General features: G+C 37.1%; 2 protein-coding genes across 2 annotated transcripts; both read right to left on the bottom strand.

Annotated features, from left to right (window-relative positions):
• Positions 1–2,493: 2,493 nt before the first annotated feature.
• LOC137722222 (ankyrin repeat-containing protein BDA1-like) lies at positions 2,494–3,300 on the bottom strand. Its single transcript, XM_068461180.1, has one exon. The coding sequence runs from the start codon at positions 3,298–3,300 to the stop codon at positions 2,494–2,496; it is 807 nt and encodes a 268-aa protein (XP_068317281.1).
• Positions 3,301–9,223: 5,923 nt separating this feature from the next.
• On the bottom strand, positions 9,224–14,235 carry LOC137722411 (probable leucine-rich repeat receptor-like protein kinase At5g63930). The gene is made up of 2 exons (XM_068461406.1): positions 10,632–14,235; positions 9,224–10,501 (listed from the first exon to the last, which is right to left on the bottom strand). Exons 1-2 carry the CDS (start codon positions 13,558–13,560, stop codon positions 10,116–10,118), a joined length of 3,315 nt encoding a protein of 1,104 aa, XP_068317507.1. The 5' UTR covers positions 13,561–14,235; the 3' UTR covers positions 9,224–10,115.
• Positions 14,236–16,550: the final 2,315 nt, after the last annotated feature.

The raw sequence follows: 16,550 nt of genomic DNA, 5'->3' as shown, positions 1-16,550 counted from the left end.
TCTTAATTTTCAAACTTCTAAGAATTTGAATCACATTAGTATTAGCTCATTGTGAGATTAAACTCACTCCCGCCCTTAGTGTAAATAATATCATTTGTTTAAAAGAATAAAATAATAATAATCGGATCAATGACCAACCGCCTAATGCCTAAACGGATATTTTTAGAGCATCGATTTGAAGTAACCCGCATCCAACTTCCTACGTTTTTTACTTGCGAATTACATGGAAAAAAAAATTATAACACATGGAAAAATGGCTTCTTATCAACTTTTTTTTTTTATTTTTTTCATAGAGAGAAAGAGAGAGAGAGAGAGAAAGAGAGAGAGGGCGAAGTTACTGACAAGCCTCATTGGTTCACATTACTATTAACTCATTGTAAAACTAAACTCACTCCTACCCTTTAGTGTAAATAATATCATTTGTTTAAATAATAATAATAATAATAATCGGGTCAATAACCAACCACCTAGTGTCTAAACGGATATTTTTAGAGCACCGACCTAAAGTAACCCGCATCCAACTTCCTACATTTTTTACTTGCGAATCACATGGAAAAAAATTTATACACATGGAAAAATGGATTCTTATCAACCTTTTTCTTTTTTCATAAAGAGAGAGAGAGAGAGAGTTACTAACAAGCCTCCATTGGGCTACACGGAAAAATGGATTCTTATCACCTTTTTTTTTCACAGAGAGAGAGAGAGAGTTACTAACAAGCCTCCATTAGGCTACATTACTGCTAGTCTATTGTGAGATTAAACTCACTTCTATCTCTTAGTGTAAATAATATTACTTGTTTAAAAGAAAAAAATAATAATAATCGGATCAATGACCAACCACTTAGTACCTAAACGGATATTTTTAGAGCACCGACTTGAAGTAATCCACATCCGACTTTCTACATTTTTTACTTGCTAACCACACGGAAAAAAATTTTATAACACATGGAAAAATGGCTTCTTATCATTCTTTTTTTTTTCATAAAGAGAGAGAGGGGTTACTGACAAGCCTCCATTGGGCCTTTTTAACATTAGTCATTGGGTCATTTGAATCCGATTCAGCCAGAGTCCATTGGACCAATAACAAGAAAAGTATAGTCGGGTCAGTCCTAACAGCCATCAGAAGGGAGGGAACTCCAAGCAAACTGCAATCCAATGACCCAACCCTATACTGCAATCGGAGCAACTTGTACCAATGTTACAATGTTATACATCAAATTTTCTCCACATTATATTGTATAAGGGACACATAACGTCTAGATGACAGTGTACCTATTTGGTCGGCCGCTCTAATAGCACTTATATCAAATAAATGCATGAGTATGTTACTTGACATATACACTCTCAATTTTTTCATACATGTAGATAACTAAGCAATATTTAATTCAAATGATTTTTTTATGAATGATTTTCAAATGAAGATTATATAAAATTTGTTTGGTGAACGTACGTTATTTGCACGGGGTGATTATGTGCATCCACTCGATCGGTAGTTACAAGTATTATTAATTTATTCACAAACACACACACACACACACACACCCACACACATATATAAACTTTAATCTTAGGATGGTACTTGTGTTCCCAGCATGGAGGAATCCACATATTCTATCATTTTGATTAATTTATCTTTACCATATAAACTTAAAATTTGAATCGTTCAATTTATAATAGGTGGTGTATCCATCATCTTTTTTAATTTTTAGTCATCGGATCGAATGAATTGAAAAAAAATCAAAAGACATAAATCAACATGGGATGTATGAGAGGTAAAAAAAGGTTGTGTGGATAACACTACCCTTTAGAAATCTTCATTTGAAAATCATTTATATAAAAATAAATAAATTAATTAATTAATCAGAAATCATTTGATCATCGAAATCTAGTCAATTATTTGAATAGATTTATATATCTTCTTAGAATAATACTTGTCTCCCCACGAGTAACGTCACATAGAAAACCAATTCCCTCATCCAAATCTAGTCACTTCTTTGAGTGGGTGCAGCTGCCATGTGGACGTTCTAGATAATTACATTAGGATAAAGTTAGGGAAACCAAATTTCTAAATCAAATTTGTGAACCAAATAATTTGTCATCAATAGGGAATAAACACGTTAATTAACACTTAATAACAATTTAATCATCAATAACCATATCATTTGATTTACAAAATTTAATTTAAAATTTTGGTCTCTATATCTTTACCGGCCATTACATTAATCATAAAAAGGATGAGTTAAGGGGTGTGATATTCACACACCCCGTTTTACTTCTCACATACCTTTTTAATTTTTGGCCGTCGGATTGGATGAATTGAAGAATATCAACGGACAAAAATTATCAAGAAGTGTGTGAGAAGTAAAATAAGGTGTATGGATAGCACACCCCTAAGTTAATTAACCGAGAAAACTCATAACAGTAGTGTATTAGACAAATCATAATATCCTTAAACTAGTTCAATTAGCAAGTCAAGCTCATTAGCATTCTTAATCAATAAACGATCGAGAGTTGACCCAGCCGTGTCACTCTTTTTCGCAACCCGAAACGGCGGGCCTCTGCCTTTGATGGCATGTAAAGCCAGTTAACTGCCGCCAAGTCTCGCCCTCTCAAAGCTCCCCCGCTGCGAAGAACACCCTCCGTTTTCTTATCCTCGGCGTACGATGATTTACTAATCTTGGGGAGACGCAGCACCAGATCAAGAGCCGTGAGACCAGACTCGTTCACATCATTTAATTCCGTAACTGCACTGCCAACCAAGCATCTCACCACCTCATGCCGCCGTTCAGTGATGGCGACGTGAAGAGCTGAATTCCCCGTTACGTTCTTCATGTTAAGGATCTTCCTCTTCATGTCTACCGTGATCATTGCTGAGTCGACCGTCAGTTCCACCAAAACATGAATCGCTTCGACTTGGTTGTTTTTAGCAGCAAGGTGAAAGGCGGTCTCTCCGCTTAAGGTTACGTCTTCAAGGCTCTCAGGACAAGCGGAGATGATTTCTTTCAGTATTTCAACGCGGCCGCAGATGGCAGCGCAATGAAGAGGAGTCAAGTCGCGTTTTCCTCCTCTGAGATGGCAGACTGCCGCTCCAAAGCGGCAAAGATTCTCCTTCACAATGTCCAAGTATCCGTTTGCAGACGCTATGTGCATCGGAGTGAAGCCGCCCTGGTTTCTTAATTCGGCGAAGCAGGTTTTGTTAAGGAAGCAAACGTCACGCTGGCCGCCACCGCCATTTGTGTTTCGGCGCGAGAACAGTAGCATGTTTCCTGCATGAGAAGCCTCGTACAGTGTTTGATCCATAGGTAAATTCTTGCCAAATTCTTGTGTAGAAAACCGAACGATCTATTAAGTAATGTAAAGGGTGGCTGTAATTTCCTAAATGGTGTCGGATTTTTCATGTCCTATTGCACCAACAGGATCCTCTCCGGATGAGAATCCAGAAGATCCGTGAATATGTCCGTTTATCCTAAATCGTGCTGTTAGTTTTTGTTAAGTACTGTTTGTGTTTAATTTTAAATAATTTATGATCGTACGATGTACGATGAACGGACAAGATTGACGTTTCCCCAGGATCCTCACAAAGAGGATCAAGCGAGGATCAGGATTTCCTAGTGCAACTAGGAGGAGTCAATTTTTTTTCTTTCCTTTTCCTTCAAGGAGTGGATGTTTTGGAGTCAGACTCACTGCAACATAAGTTATTAACTGAGCAAAAGCAAGTACGAGAGATGGAGAAAAAATAGTAACTTGACTTCCAAGTAATTAATAAACGTGCTGTTGATAATCTAATATGTAGAATGCACCATACAATTTTCTGATTTTATGGTAAATACTTACGCATAATACTTAAAAAAATTCTTAGGTATAATTGTTCGTCTCACGTCATTTGTTCGTGCAAGATAATGCAAATTTTCGTTTTGAGTCCCACATGGGTCCATTTTGATGAACCCGAATGCAGAGCGTTGATCCATTTGTGTGCGCCTTTGGCGAATAGATAACATGGACAGCTATGCTTAAAATTTCCCGAATAAACAAAATCCATATGTCCTAAATGGTGTGGGGTTTTTACTTGCCTATTACAACTAGGAGTGAATATTTTGAAGTCTGTTAATTTTGACAAACTGACTGACAGCAAAATTAATTAGTATCTAAGCACAAACAAGTAAGATAAGCCAAAAAGCAAGTAACTTGACTGCCAAGTAATTAACCAAACTGGTGTAAGTTAGATTTTGTAATTGAGTTAGAGATTGAGAATACACTATACTAATTGTTTTGTATTTTATATTTGATACTTACACGAGAAATAAAGAGAGATTCTTGAGTATAGTTGTCCTTGTTATGTCATCTGTTCTCGCAAGACAATGAAAACACTCTAAATTTGTGTCTCATACGGGTCCATTTTGGTAAACCTGAATACAGAACATTCATCTTGTATGTACCTTTGGAGGATGGATGACGTGCCATGGACGGCTGTACCAAAAATATTTCCGAATAAGTATTATTTCATATATCCAATTGTATATATGTTGATGAAAATTTAACCAATCTTTACTTTTAGTGGTTCACAATGTTCCTTCCCCTGTAAAAATGTCAAGACAAACTCTACAAGAGGAAACTAAATCTAATTTTAGTGTTCTTATTGATTAACTAGTGATTTAGTAACTGCCCACATGGTTCTCCATGAAAGTAGCATGGATTAACTTGTAAATCCATATTAATTAGCAGAAAAATAAAAGATATATCACCCCCAATGTAATATTATCCCCTAATCTGCTGATTGTGTCTCTACAGCAAGCTTTTATGGATGCATAACCAACAATAGCCAAAACTAGCAAGCACACAATCACCACATTCCCTCGTCTCACAACCGGAGCCACCACATTCCCTCGACTCACAATCGGAGCAAAGAAGCCCGTCGAAATGGCTAGGAAGTGGCGGAAACTAACTGCTATCGGCCATGCCAAGCCAAGAATCATTGGAGTATAATGTACGGACATAGCAGCAGCACCACTTCAGGGACTACAAGCGGTAGAGGAGAGCTCACTTTGTGGTTTGTAGAGCTAACGTCAAACGCTTTCATTTTTCATCGATATATTGGAAAATGGATATCGATCTCCATGAAAATAACATGAGATCAAGAACTTACCAACATGTTATGTTTTAATCTACAGAAAAACTAATACAAAATCAATCCTTATATTATGAAATTTCATCGTTCCATCATAAACACAACCAGAAAATCATCTATCCATCAATAAATTGAGAGTATAACATACAACAAAACAGTACTTAAGAATCACATATCGAACCGTCAAATATAATCTTCTATAAAAATATGAACAAAAAAATAAAAAATCCTTCATTAAAAGTTAAAGGATCTACAAAACAGAAACAGCAGTCTCAGTTTTCACAAGTGTTGCGTTTCTACTTCTTGGTCGTGGATGATTCGATTACTTCCTGGCTGGCACTAGCACCACGACTACTACTACAACCGTTTGTATCTTTTTTCCCCTCCTCATCTTTCTTCATCATCGATGATTCAGCAGCTTCTTGCCTATCAGTAGTACTAGCACCACCATTAACATTTTCTTTAAGCTTAACCACTGCCAAGCCGAGAGATTCTTGGTTGCCAAGATCGGGATTGTTAACTCAAAAAAACCTCCTTATTCGTAGAAATTGAGTTCTAAGGCAAAGCTAAAGCTGCTTTTGGTTTGAGTAACCCACTTGGTCAACCCTAAATCGTCATGCACCATTAAGCATGAATCTACCACTCTCACATATATTACTCCGTTGTTCAACCTTTCATCGTCTTGGCCAAGAAGGTTCTTATTGATCACTTGATCACGCGGCATATAGAATCTCACTGTTTTCGGGAGAAGCCAAGAATCAACGGAGTAGATGGCCATACAAGTACTAGAGAAAAGGTCATTGTACATCTGAATACAACTGATCCTACCAACCTAGCTACGTTCTTTTTTCTGTCTCCGAAGATTGCATTACAGCACAAATTAATATATGCACAGGAGGTTTAGTTGCTGGTAAGTAACATGACCTTAAATGAAACTAGCCCGTAATTTAAACATATATACTCTTCAAATGTTAAGAATCACATACGGTAGAAAAAATACATAAGAATAATAACATAAACTATCTAATCTTCCATAAAAATATGAACAAAAGTAACCCTCAATGAAGACGTAGGATCGTTTTACACAACAGAAACACAAGTCTTAATTTGTCTAAAAGTTACATTTCTAAACTTGAGGTTTAGGCTGACATGCTTCGTGGCTTTAACCGCTGCCTGCAGGCTCTTGTTCTTGGCCGTAGATGATTCAATAGCCTCCTCGCTGGTGGTACTGCAAATACTATCTTTTTTCCTCTCTTCTTTCTTGATCATCGCCAAGTCAACAGGTTCCGGCCTCTCGGTGCCCGTACTAACATTGGCATCTGTTTCCATCTCATCATTCTTGATAGCTTCCTGTCTGTCAGTACTTGTACTACCATAAACATTTTTCTTGGTAATTGCAGATTCGATTACTTGCTGCCTCTCGATACTAGTAGTAGCATTGAAGTTTTTCTTCCCATCACCTCTAATCTTAACAAGTGCGAATCCGAGACCTTCTTTTTTGATATCAGGATTGGGATCGATATATCGGAACGACCACACCTGAATTACATCATTTTCATTAAGCCCAACCTCCTCATCCTTCAAAATTGTTCTCCAACCCCTGCCTAGGACATACGAAAAGCTGCTTTGGGTATGAGTAAACCACTTGGCCAACCATAATTTACGCTCCTTTAAGCATGAATCTATTACTTTCACTTTCACCACTCTGCCGTTCTCCAATCTTTTCTCGTGTTCGCCGAGAAAGTGCTTATTAACCACTTGGTTCCTTGGCATCGAGAGACGGTCATGACCATAGCTCAAATCAGTCTTGAAAAGTTGCTTCTGGATCACCAATTGCACTTGGAAACCATGCATTGATTCAATCTTTTCCTTGAATTCTTTAGGCAACTCCGGCGGTGGAAGAGGAATTGAAGAAGCCGATAGTTTCACGCTCTCCGCTTTCTTGGCCGTCTTCTGCTTCTTCGTCCTCGCTTTCTTTCCATGATCTTCTTCATCACAATCCTTATAATATATGTACTCATCTTGCATGCTCCGGCTGCTGCTTCCGAAATTATGCTTCTTGATTTTCTGATTGTTAGAAGCAGAAACAGCTTTCCGCTTCTTCGATTCTGTGGATTTCTTGCCTTTGTTTTGAAAGAGATCAAGCAAAACTTTCTGTTCGAGCATAGAAAGTTCTTCGTCTCGGTTTTTCGCGACCGCTTTCACCTCCGCCAACATCTTTGTAAAAGACTCAACTTGAAGCTTTCGCACATAATCCAACGTAATCTTCGTCGCCATTTTCGGTTTCTTGGAACTCAAAAGATCACCACTTCTTAATTGGGATTAGGGTTTGTGAGAGAAGATGAAATGGGGATAGCAGAGACGAATGCTACTTGAATATTTGGGACGCAAGTAACAGAAGTAGTGTGGTTTAGGGTTTTTATAAGGAAATAAGACCCCTTCCTTATCGATCAGGGAAGAAGCACCAACTATTTCCTAAACCTACAAGGACAATATTAATTTTAGTTTGATCCTAAATTCACCTGGATTAATTAATTAAAAAAAAAAACTTTCTAATCTTCGATAAGGATTCATTTAAAATTTGATAATTGGGATTTTCTACTCTCTTTTACCATACCATGTTGGCAATGTCTGTTACCCTTAATCAATATATGGTTTAGATGCTTGGCGCAACAATTATCCTGGATTTGGTTCTAGTTGGATCGTGCTGGTGGCTCTTCTCCTCTTGTGCGACGGTTTTGGTGGCGAAATATGGTTGGTCCGGGGATACTTTCTTGTGGTTTGAAAACTTTTGTGCTACGAAACCTTCGTTGAATTCAACACGGAGTTGGTGTTCTTAGGGTGGCTGCTGTTGTAGCTGACGACGAAGTGGTTGCGGCGGTGGCGGCATTCTGCTTGATAGGGATTAGGGTTATGATTTTCCTTTTATATTTTGTCTTATTGTTGAATGTGCTTCTTGTCTATTCCAATTTTTATTATGATGTTTGTTGTAACTTGTATGATGCCGTTTCTCATTTAACAAAATTATATGTTCTTTCGACAAAAATAAACAATTGTCTTAGATTTATTAGTTTGCCCATACACGATTTAGTGAATTGCAGACTGTAGAGTGAATTACTACTTTTTTTAACACTGCTAATTAGCCACAAAATGATATTGTACAAAATTATATCAAGGATGAACATGTTTTGATTACTTGATGATTAAAAAAACACTACCTCAAAGTTTGAACAGAGTACTATTCGACTTTCTTTTACCTGAATATTTTTATACAAGCGATATTAAAGAAGGTGGAATCGAGCTAGAACCTCGAGTGCAGAATTAAATGATGAAGTAGGTAAATATTGGATATAATAATGATTATGGTAAAATTAACAATTAATTGAGAAATACCACTTAATATTGGATATAATGAATTAATGATGATTAGACTAAACTACAATTAACAATTAATTAATATCTTTACATGTAATGATGATTATGTTAAAATTAAACTAGAGTACTACCAAATCAACAAGAAATTTTTTAGTATGCCAGAAATATGGCCTGGTGCACCAAGTGTTATAATATAAGTAGTTGAATTTTCTTTTTCCAAATATCCAACTACTTGTATTTTGAAACTTGGTGTACTGATTGTCTTCCCGACACACTGAAAAACCTTTCTAGATCAACCACCAAAAACCGCTAATCAAGACAAGTGAGCAAAAAGAAGTACCCCATAGAGGAAGTAACTTGGCTGCCAAGCAAGTCATCAATTGGGAACACACACACACACACACACACACACACACACACACACACACACACGAAGCCTAGGCTATCTATTGTTTCCGACAAATCTTAACCCTAGATCAACCACCAAAAACCGCTAATCAAGACAAGTGAGCAAAAAGAAGTACCCCAAAGAGGAAGTAACTTGGCTGCCAAGCAAGTCATCAATTGGGAATACACACACACACACACACACACACACGAAGCCTAGCTATCTATTGTTTCCGACAAATCTTAACCCTATCTAGCTAGTAGTAGAAGAGAGAAACTAACCCTTTCAATCAAGGCAGCTAAGCCTCGGATATACATCATGCAATCCGGATCAATTAGGCGGATGCAAATCAAAGAAAATGCGAATATGAAAGGCCTAGTAAATTGGCTCAAAAGTTGTGTTTTTTCGACAAACGATGGCACTGATGACAACGCTAAGTATGTTCATCATGATCAAACCACCTCCGATCACCTTAATGACGGGAGTATTAGGCAGAGTCAAGGAGTATAGAACCCTGATTTCGACGAAAGAGCGCTTGTTGATCCGAGGTGGGGATATTGTCAAGGTTTAGGGAGGATACTACTGGATTGGAACAAGATATCAAGGAATTAGTGGCAGAGCTTGCTCCAACTACTGATATATTTTGCAGTACTAGATCATCATCTAAAGTTGTGGCCACCTTTGGTAAGAAAAGTTTATAACAAGGATCAAATTAGGCGCCATTTCGATTGCTTTGAGTGGTGTCTGAAAAATGCTGAGGGATGTTTTGGAGTCCGTTTTAATTGATCTAGCTAGAAATTGTAAGTCTAGATCATCTGATGATGAAGCTATAGTTGCAGGTATCAGAGCACTCTCGTCCACTGAGCTGCAAGGCGGGTTTATTAGATCCAGCAAGAGAAGAGATGCTTGATAGTTGTCAACGACATTTTGAGTGTTCGAGAAACAATATGTATTGTACTTGAATAACAGAGCAAACAATGAATCAAAAACTGTATAAAGTTCATCAAATATAGATCATAACAGATATAGACTGCTTCCCGTATGAAAAACGGAACATGTTATCCACGTAAATGGATCGAGAAGAGAAGCCATAGGGTGTATGCACAGGGAGAAGCTTATTGTATTTGTTTAAATAATACAGGGATGAGTATATATAATTGAGAATTAAAAGTGAAAAACTCATCCTGGCTAAACCAAAATCACCAGAAAACTTAGGATTAATTGGAATTAAGGTTCAGTATTATCCATGGAATTGGTATCATGATTTGATGAATCACTTTCAAGGTGTCCTTCCCACTCATTTGACCCAATAAGCATGGAAACGACTTCTCTCATGGTCGGGCGGTCGAAAGGGGACGTACTTGTGCACATCAAAGCAATTTTCAAGACATTAATCATGTGAGAGACAGTACCTTCATCTTGTAAATCTAATCGAGCATCGAGTAATCCTGAAGACAAAGAATGGTGCAGAAAATAGTTTCTTACCCACGTTACCAGGTCACCACCTTCCTCTATCGACTGTACGGGCGTTCTTCCAGTCAGCAGCTCCAGAAGGACTACTCCGTAGCTGTAGATGTCACATTTTTCTGTGACCTTCAAAGTGTATGCATACTCTGGAATCAAAAGATTATGTATCAGTATCTATAGCATTAATCATCCTAACTGTAACAGACAGCGTTCGGGGTTATATCAAATTGATCTTCCGAGCAGTATTGTATTAAGATTAGTTAAAAGATAGCTTACCAGGGGCAATATATCCATAAGAACCTGCAACTGCAGACATAGTCTCAGAGTGTGGCATGTCGATCACCTTTGCCAACCCGAAATCCCCAACACGAGCTTCAAACTTATCATCAAGAAGAATGTTATTGGACTTTATATCACGGTGAAAGATCTTCGGTTTGCAATCATGATGCAAGTAAGAGAGACCCTGAGCAGCCCCAAGAGCAATCATGAACCTCGTTATCCAATCAAGACTACAAGATGTTCCATGAAGCAATTCTCCCAAGCTGCCTCTTGCCATGTACTCGTAAAGCAGAAGATTGGAACCCTGGTGGTAGCAGAAGCCGTATAGCTTTACAATATTTCGATGCCTGATTTTTCCTAAAGTTAAAATTTCAGCATGGAAACTGTTATCCACATTGCTCCCCTCCCTGTTGGATACTACCTTCTTAACAGCAACTATATGACCCCTCGGTAAGACTGCTTTGTACACGGTCCCACAAGCTCCTCTTCCAATTGCATAGCTCTCATCAAAATTTTCAGTTGCCGCAACCAAGTCTTGGAAACTGAACCCTGCAGCCTTTGGGCAAAAGTACATATCCAAAACCGGCGAAGTGAATGATTTTTCTTGCAATGAAGCAACTACGCTTGTGGGACGTCTCTTGACATATACAAGGATTGCAATCAAAACGAGAAAAGCACCACCAATAGCTGCTGCAATGATAGCAATGATTTTACCCAAGCGGGGGTTTATCTTCACCATATCCGGAGTCAAAGAGAGTGAAGATGTTGGTGTTTTGCATTCACCAAGAGGACCGCCACAGAGTCCTTTATTCCCAACAAAGCTGTCAACAGTTGTATTCTGAAAGAGCCGTAACTGAGGAACAGGCCCTGTCAAGGCATTGTACGACAAGTTGCAGCCAAGTAGACTCAAAAGATTCTCGAAAGAACCTGGAATTTCACCGGTCAAATTGTTGTTATTGAGTAGAAGGAATTCCAGTAAGATAAGATTCCCAAGTTGAAGAGGTATCTCGCCAGAGAGGTTGTTAAAACTGAGATTTAACGCAATCTGCAGGCTCGAAAGGGCACCCAACTCAGCTGGGATGCCACCAGAAAATGAGTTGCCACCCATTTGTAACTCAGTCAAACGCACGAGGTTTCCCAGCGCAACTGGTATGTTCCCAGAAAGATTGTTTTCAGAAAGCTTGAGAAGCTCCAACTGAGAAAGTGTTCCTATCTCACTTGGCAATGCATCTGAAAAGTTGTTATTGCTAAGATCAAGCCGTTGAAGTGTTTTACAATTGAAAAATTCGGGTGGTATCCTTCCAGAAAGAGAATTTGATGAGACATTAAAGATCACCAACTGCGGGAGGCTACCAATCTCTCTAGGCAACTCTGATGTGAAGTAGTTGTCCGAAAGGTGCAGCGTTTGCAAAGTTCTGCAGTTACCAATTTCCGGAGGAATGGCGCCACTGAACTTGTTCTGATTCAACACCACCGTAGAAAGGTTAACCAGTTTGCACATTTCGGATGGAAAAGTCCCCGTGAGGTTGTTTCCAACTAGACGAAGCTGCACCAATGACTTGCAGCTTGTGATGCCGTTTGGTATATTCCCAGTGAGCCTGTTAGACCCCAAATTTAACAATATCAAGTTAGAATTTCTGCAGAGATGACGAGGAACTTCCCCTGTCAGGAAGTTTTCAGACAAGTCAACCACCCAAAGCGGGCTATACACTCCAAGGCCTTGAGGGATTACGCCACTCAGCGAATTGTTGAACAATTGCAGCATGATCAGTTCAGTCAAGTACTGGAATCCGGTAGGAATTGAACCTGTTAAAAAATTAATAGAGAGGTCGAACTTAGTCAGGTTTGTAAGACTTGTGAACTCATCTGGAATAACACCTGTGAATTGGTTCTGGAAAAGATAAAGCAATTGCAATCCCGCTATCTTACTGAGCTCAACTGGTATCTCTCCCGACAATAAGTTCTCCGAAAGATCAATCTCTGTTGCTAGAGCAAGATTGCCAATCTCCCTTGGAACTGTCCCATTCAACATATTTCTGTAAATATACAACTTCTCCAGATACACAATGTTTCCAAGCTCCTTCGGAATCTCTCCCACAAGCTTGTTCTCATACAGGGCAAGAATTTCCAAATTTGTACAATTGCCAAGCTCCTTTGGAATAACCCCGGAAAGCTTGTTACCCCAAAGAATTAAAGTTAACAGATTCTCAAGCATCCCGAGCTCCTTAGGCATTTCTCCGGTCAACTGATTTTGCGCTAGACCAAGATACTCCAAGCTCACACATCCACCTATCTCTGCAGGCAAGCTTCCGGATATCAAGTTCTCCCCCACCCTGAAAGTCGTCAATCTTTTGAGATTTCCAAGAGAAAGCGGCAGAATTCCGCTAAGATTGTTAGAGTACGCAATCAGCTGGGACAGGGATGAAAGATTTCCAATTTCTTCATGGAGAGGCCCTGATAATCTATTGTTGCAGACATTCAGTACTCGTAAACTTGAAAGTCTAGCTATTGCTTTCGGAATTTGACCTATAAACTTATTGTTATTCAAAGCTAGAACCTCCAAACTCGAACAATTTCCGATGTCTTTAGGTAAAATCCGAGTCAGTTCATTGAAAGAAAGATTAAGATAGTTCAGGTGAACCAATCCACCAATGCTCGGAGACAAATAACCTGAAAGATTCATGGAGTTCAAGTCAAGAGACACCACCACCGGATTGTATCCGTTGCTGCAATTCACACCTCTCCATCCACAAGGTGTGAAATCATTGGAATTCCAACTACCAAGATGATCAAATCTATCAACTAACTTGCTCTTTACTTCCAGCAGATATCGACCCTCATCGTTGATCCCCTCGGATTCGAAAACCATAAGGGCAACAACAAGAACAGTTATAGTAATCAACAAACCATATGACATTTTCACCATCACCACCAAATGGAATTGAAAACAATAACCCTAAGTTTGCAGGGTTTCAGCACTCACAACATCACTTTCTCATCAACAATTCCATGATTTTTTCGACGCAAACTAGAATTCGAGAAGTTGACACAACAAATATGAAGGGTGATCACAAAAGAAAAGATTCAGGTTTGAGAAGGATACAAGGGTTTTTGATAACTCGTAGGGAACTAGATAAGGACAATGATTTTACATACCTGGAGTTGATGACCAATAGAGGAAAAAAAAAAAAGGAATCCCATCAAAGAGAAGCAACGAAAACTCAAGAAAGCAGCAAGAAATACTCTCCACTTTCCCAAGAAAATAAAATTTTCTGGGAAAATTCATTGGATGTTTATGGTTGAAAAGAGAGAGTGGTGCATTATTGGAAAGGTTGAGCTTGACTTCCTCTAAATTTTTCTTTGAGCAACTATTAAGTAATCAGGTGCTGAATTGCCAACTTTCTATCTAAAGATAATCTAAAAGAAGATAAAAAGCCAAGTGTTCATTCGTTTTGTCACCCTACAGAATGATTCAGAATATCCACTTAGTGTGAATGCGGAGGAGAGATAAAGAGAGAAAGAGAGAGAGTGAGATGCAGGAATGGCCGACAAAGCATGCATAAGCTTTCTCCTCTCTCACTCCTCTTCCATAATATTTTAGTGTTTCTCGAAGGCCAACTGAGATTGTTTCAGTTTTGTATTATTCTGCTGCTATTGTACTATCATAAAATACATGAAGTGTCTCTGGTTTTTTTTTTTTTTTTTTTTTTAATACATCGATATTTTTACATTAAGTGATGAGAATTTCGGTTAAGCTACACAATGGGTTGCCTAATCAGATAACTACAGATGCTTTCAATAGTGTTTAAAAGGATAATGGCTTGTTTGAAATTGTTTTAAAATAATTGAAAGTTTTTTTGTTAAAATATTTTTGGAGCTAAGCATTAGTAAAAATGCAAGTAAATCTTGCAAAAATACTTGAAGTACTTCATGTGAGAAGTATCAATTATGTATTTTTTAAAAACGCTTTCAATCATTTTAAAAATATTTTTTCAATTATTTTAAAAACACTTCCAAATGAATTATAAGTTAAGAAATTGTGCTTCTTTTAATAAACAGTTTACCCTTTATTAAAAAGTTAATATACTTCTAATAAAAGCGTTTCCAGTATCAATACATTAAAAAAAAAAAAAAAACATAGGAGACTCTTGAGTCTTATTAGTAAATGGTTGGTTGCCGTGATCTAGTTTTGAGCAAGTCAAACTTGACCTCATCTTCATAACTTGCTTAAGATAATTAAGCTCTAATTAAACTTCTAATTATATATATGATTGACAGCCACCTCAACATATACAGCACTACCCCTTTCGGTCTTCGTACGCCTTTTTCCACCATAACTTTTGTTTTGTTTCTGTATTTTTGTTAGGGCTAACACGTAGTTTTTCCGTACTTGTTTTGGATTGGAAAGTGTATGTGCTTTATATTTTTGAAGATGATTAAGCAATTTGTTTGTTTTTCTTTTGCTATGAGTGATCAAGACTGCGGATGTCAACGTGAAGTGAGTCGTCCAGTAATATAATATTATTTCTAAGTTTTTCTTTACATGATATTTTGCTACTAGATAAAGACAATGTTGGGAAGGAGCGAAAGATGCAGTCACATAATGCCCTAAATTTGAAGGGGCCCCCAAAATTTTTGCCTTATAATGTTATGTAATAATTTTATATATTTAGAAAATTGTTTTTGTTAGTACTTTAAAATCTCATTGTGCATTCCTTATAAGAGTAATTTTTTTTCGTTTCTAAATATAAAAGGGTAATGTTAGGGACACTAAAATTGTGAACTAAATGATGAGTCACCAATAGAAAATGATCGCGTTTATTAATGCTTAAGTAATAATACAATCATCAATTTACATATCATTTAATTTACAAAAGTGTGTCTACAAATTTAGTATCCTTAGTATCAGTCAATATAAAAAATTCTAGTGTAATGATATATTCTGATTGTCAATAATAACACCTTAAAAAATAATAGTTTTCCAATTTTATTATATAATAAGGTTATAATATATTCAAGTGAACTTTAAAGTTCGAGTTTTGAATGTCTTTTTTTTGTTTTGTTTTTTTTGTCATGTTTGGTTGTTTAAGATTGAATTGCTTTTGATTATCTAGTGAATGTTATGTTTGTAGCTTTTTTACTTATAATTAATGACATTTGTAAACTTGCAATTGGTGAGTGCTAAAGTTTATTTTGATTAAGTGATTTTTTTCTAACATCAATACATTGTTTTACATTTTTTAATACTATCTTAAGGAGGGGTCCAAGCCAAGAAACTCACTCCGAATAGTCTTGACAAGTGATGATTTAGACGACCTCGAAATCTCAGAGACGACCTTGCTATTGGACTGTGATGCCTGTTCATGAAGTTGCTCTATTTCTATATCAAAGTTCGAATTCACCTATTTGTAATTTTTAGTTTAGGTTAAAAATTATTTCTTAAAATAATAACAATAACATGGATGGACCGATATATATATATATATATATATATATATATACACACACACACATATATGTATATATGTATGTATGTATGTATGTATAGCGTTGACTACAATTCCTTAAAATAATTCAAATATAACTAAGTAAAGAGTAAAATGAGTGTGAAGGAGGAAGAACATGAACACGATGTGACGATTAGTATACTCAAATTTAATAAATAAGTTTATTTAACTATTAATCTTCTTAACCTTTTTTTCACAAATTAAAAAAGGATTAGTTTGTGGATTGATCATGGAAGTCCAACCTTCTGGATGCCAAAAAGATTTGCATAGATTTTCAGACATTTTTTTACCACTATCATGTGATTCACTAATGCCAAAAAAAGTCTTCTTTAACTTTAACTTAGCTAAAAATTGAAAAACATGAAGACATTGTAGCTATTGTTTAACCGAGCTTTGCTCTTGTGCACAT

The sequence above is a fragment of the Pyrus communis genome, chromosome 17, assembly GCF_963583255.1.
Source record: "Pyrus communis chromosome 17, drPyrComm1.1, whole genome shotgun sequence".
Classification (NCBI taxonomy): Eukaryota; Viridiplantae; Streptophyta; class Magnoliopsida; order Rosales; family Rosaceae; genus Pyrus; species Pyrus communis.
The sequence above is the reverse complement of the archived record's forward strand: the minus strand, read 5'-3'. Positions and strand labels throughout refer to the sequence as shown.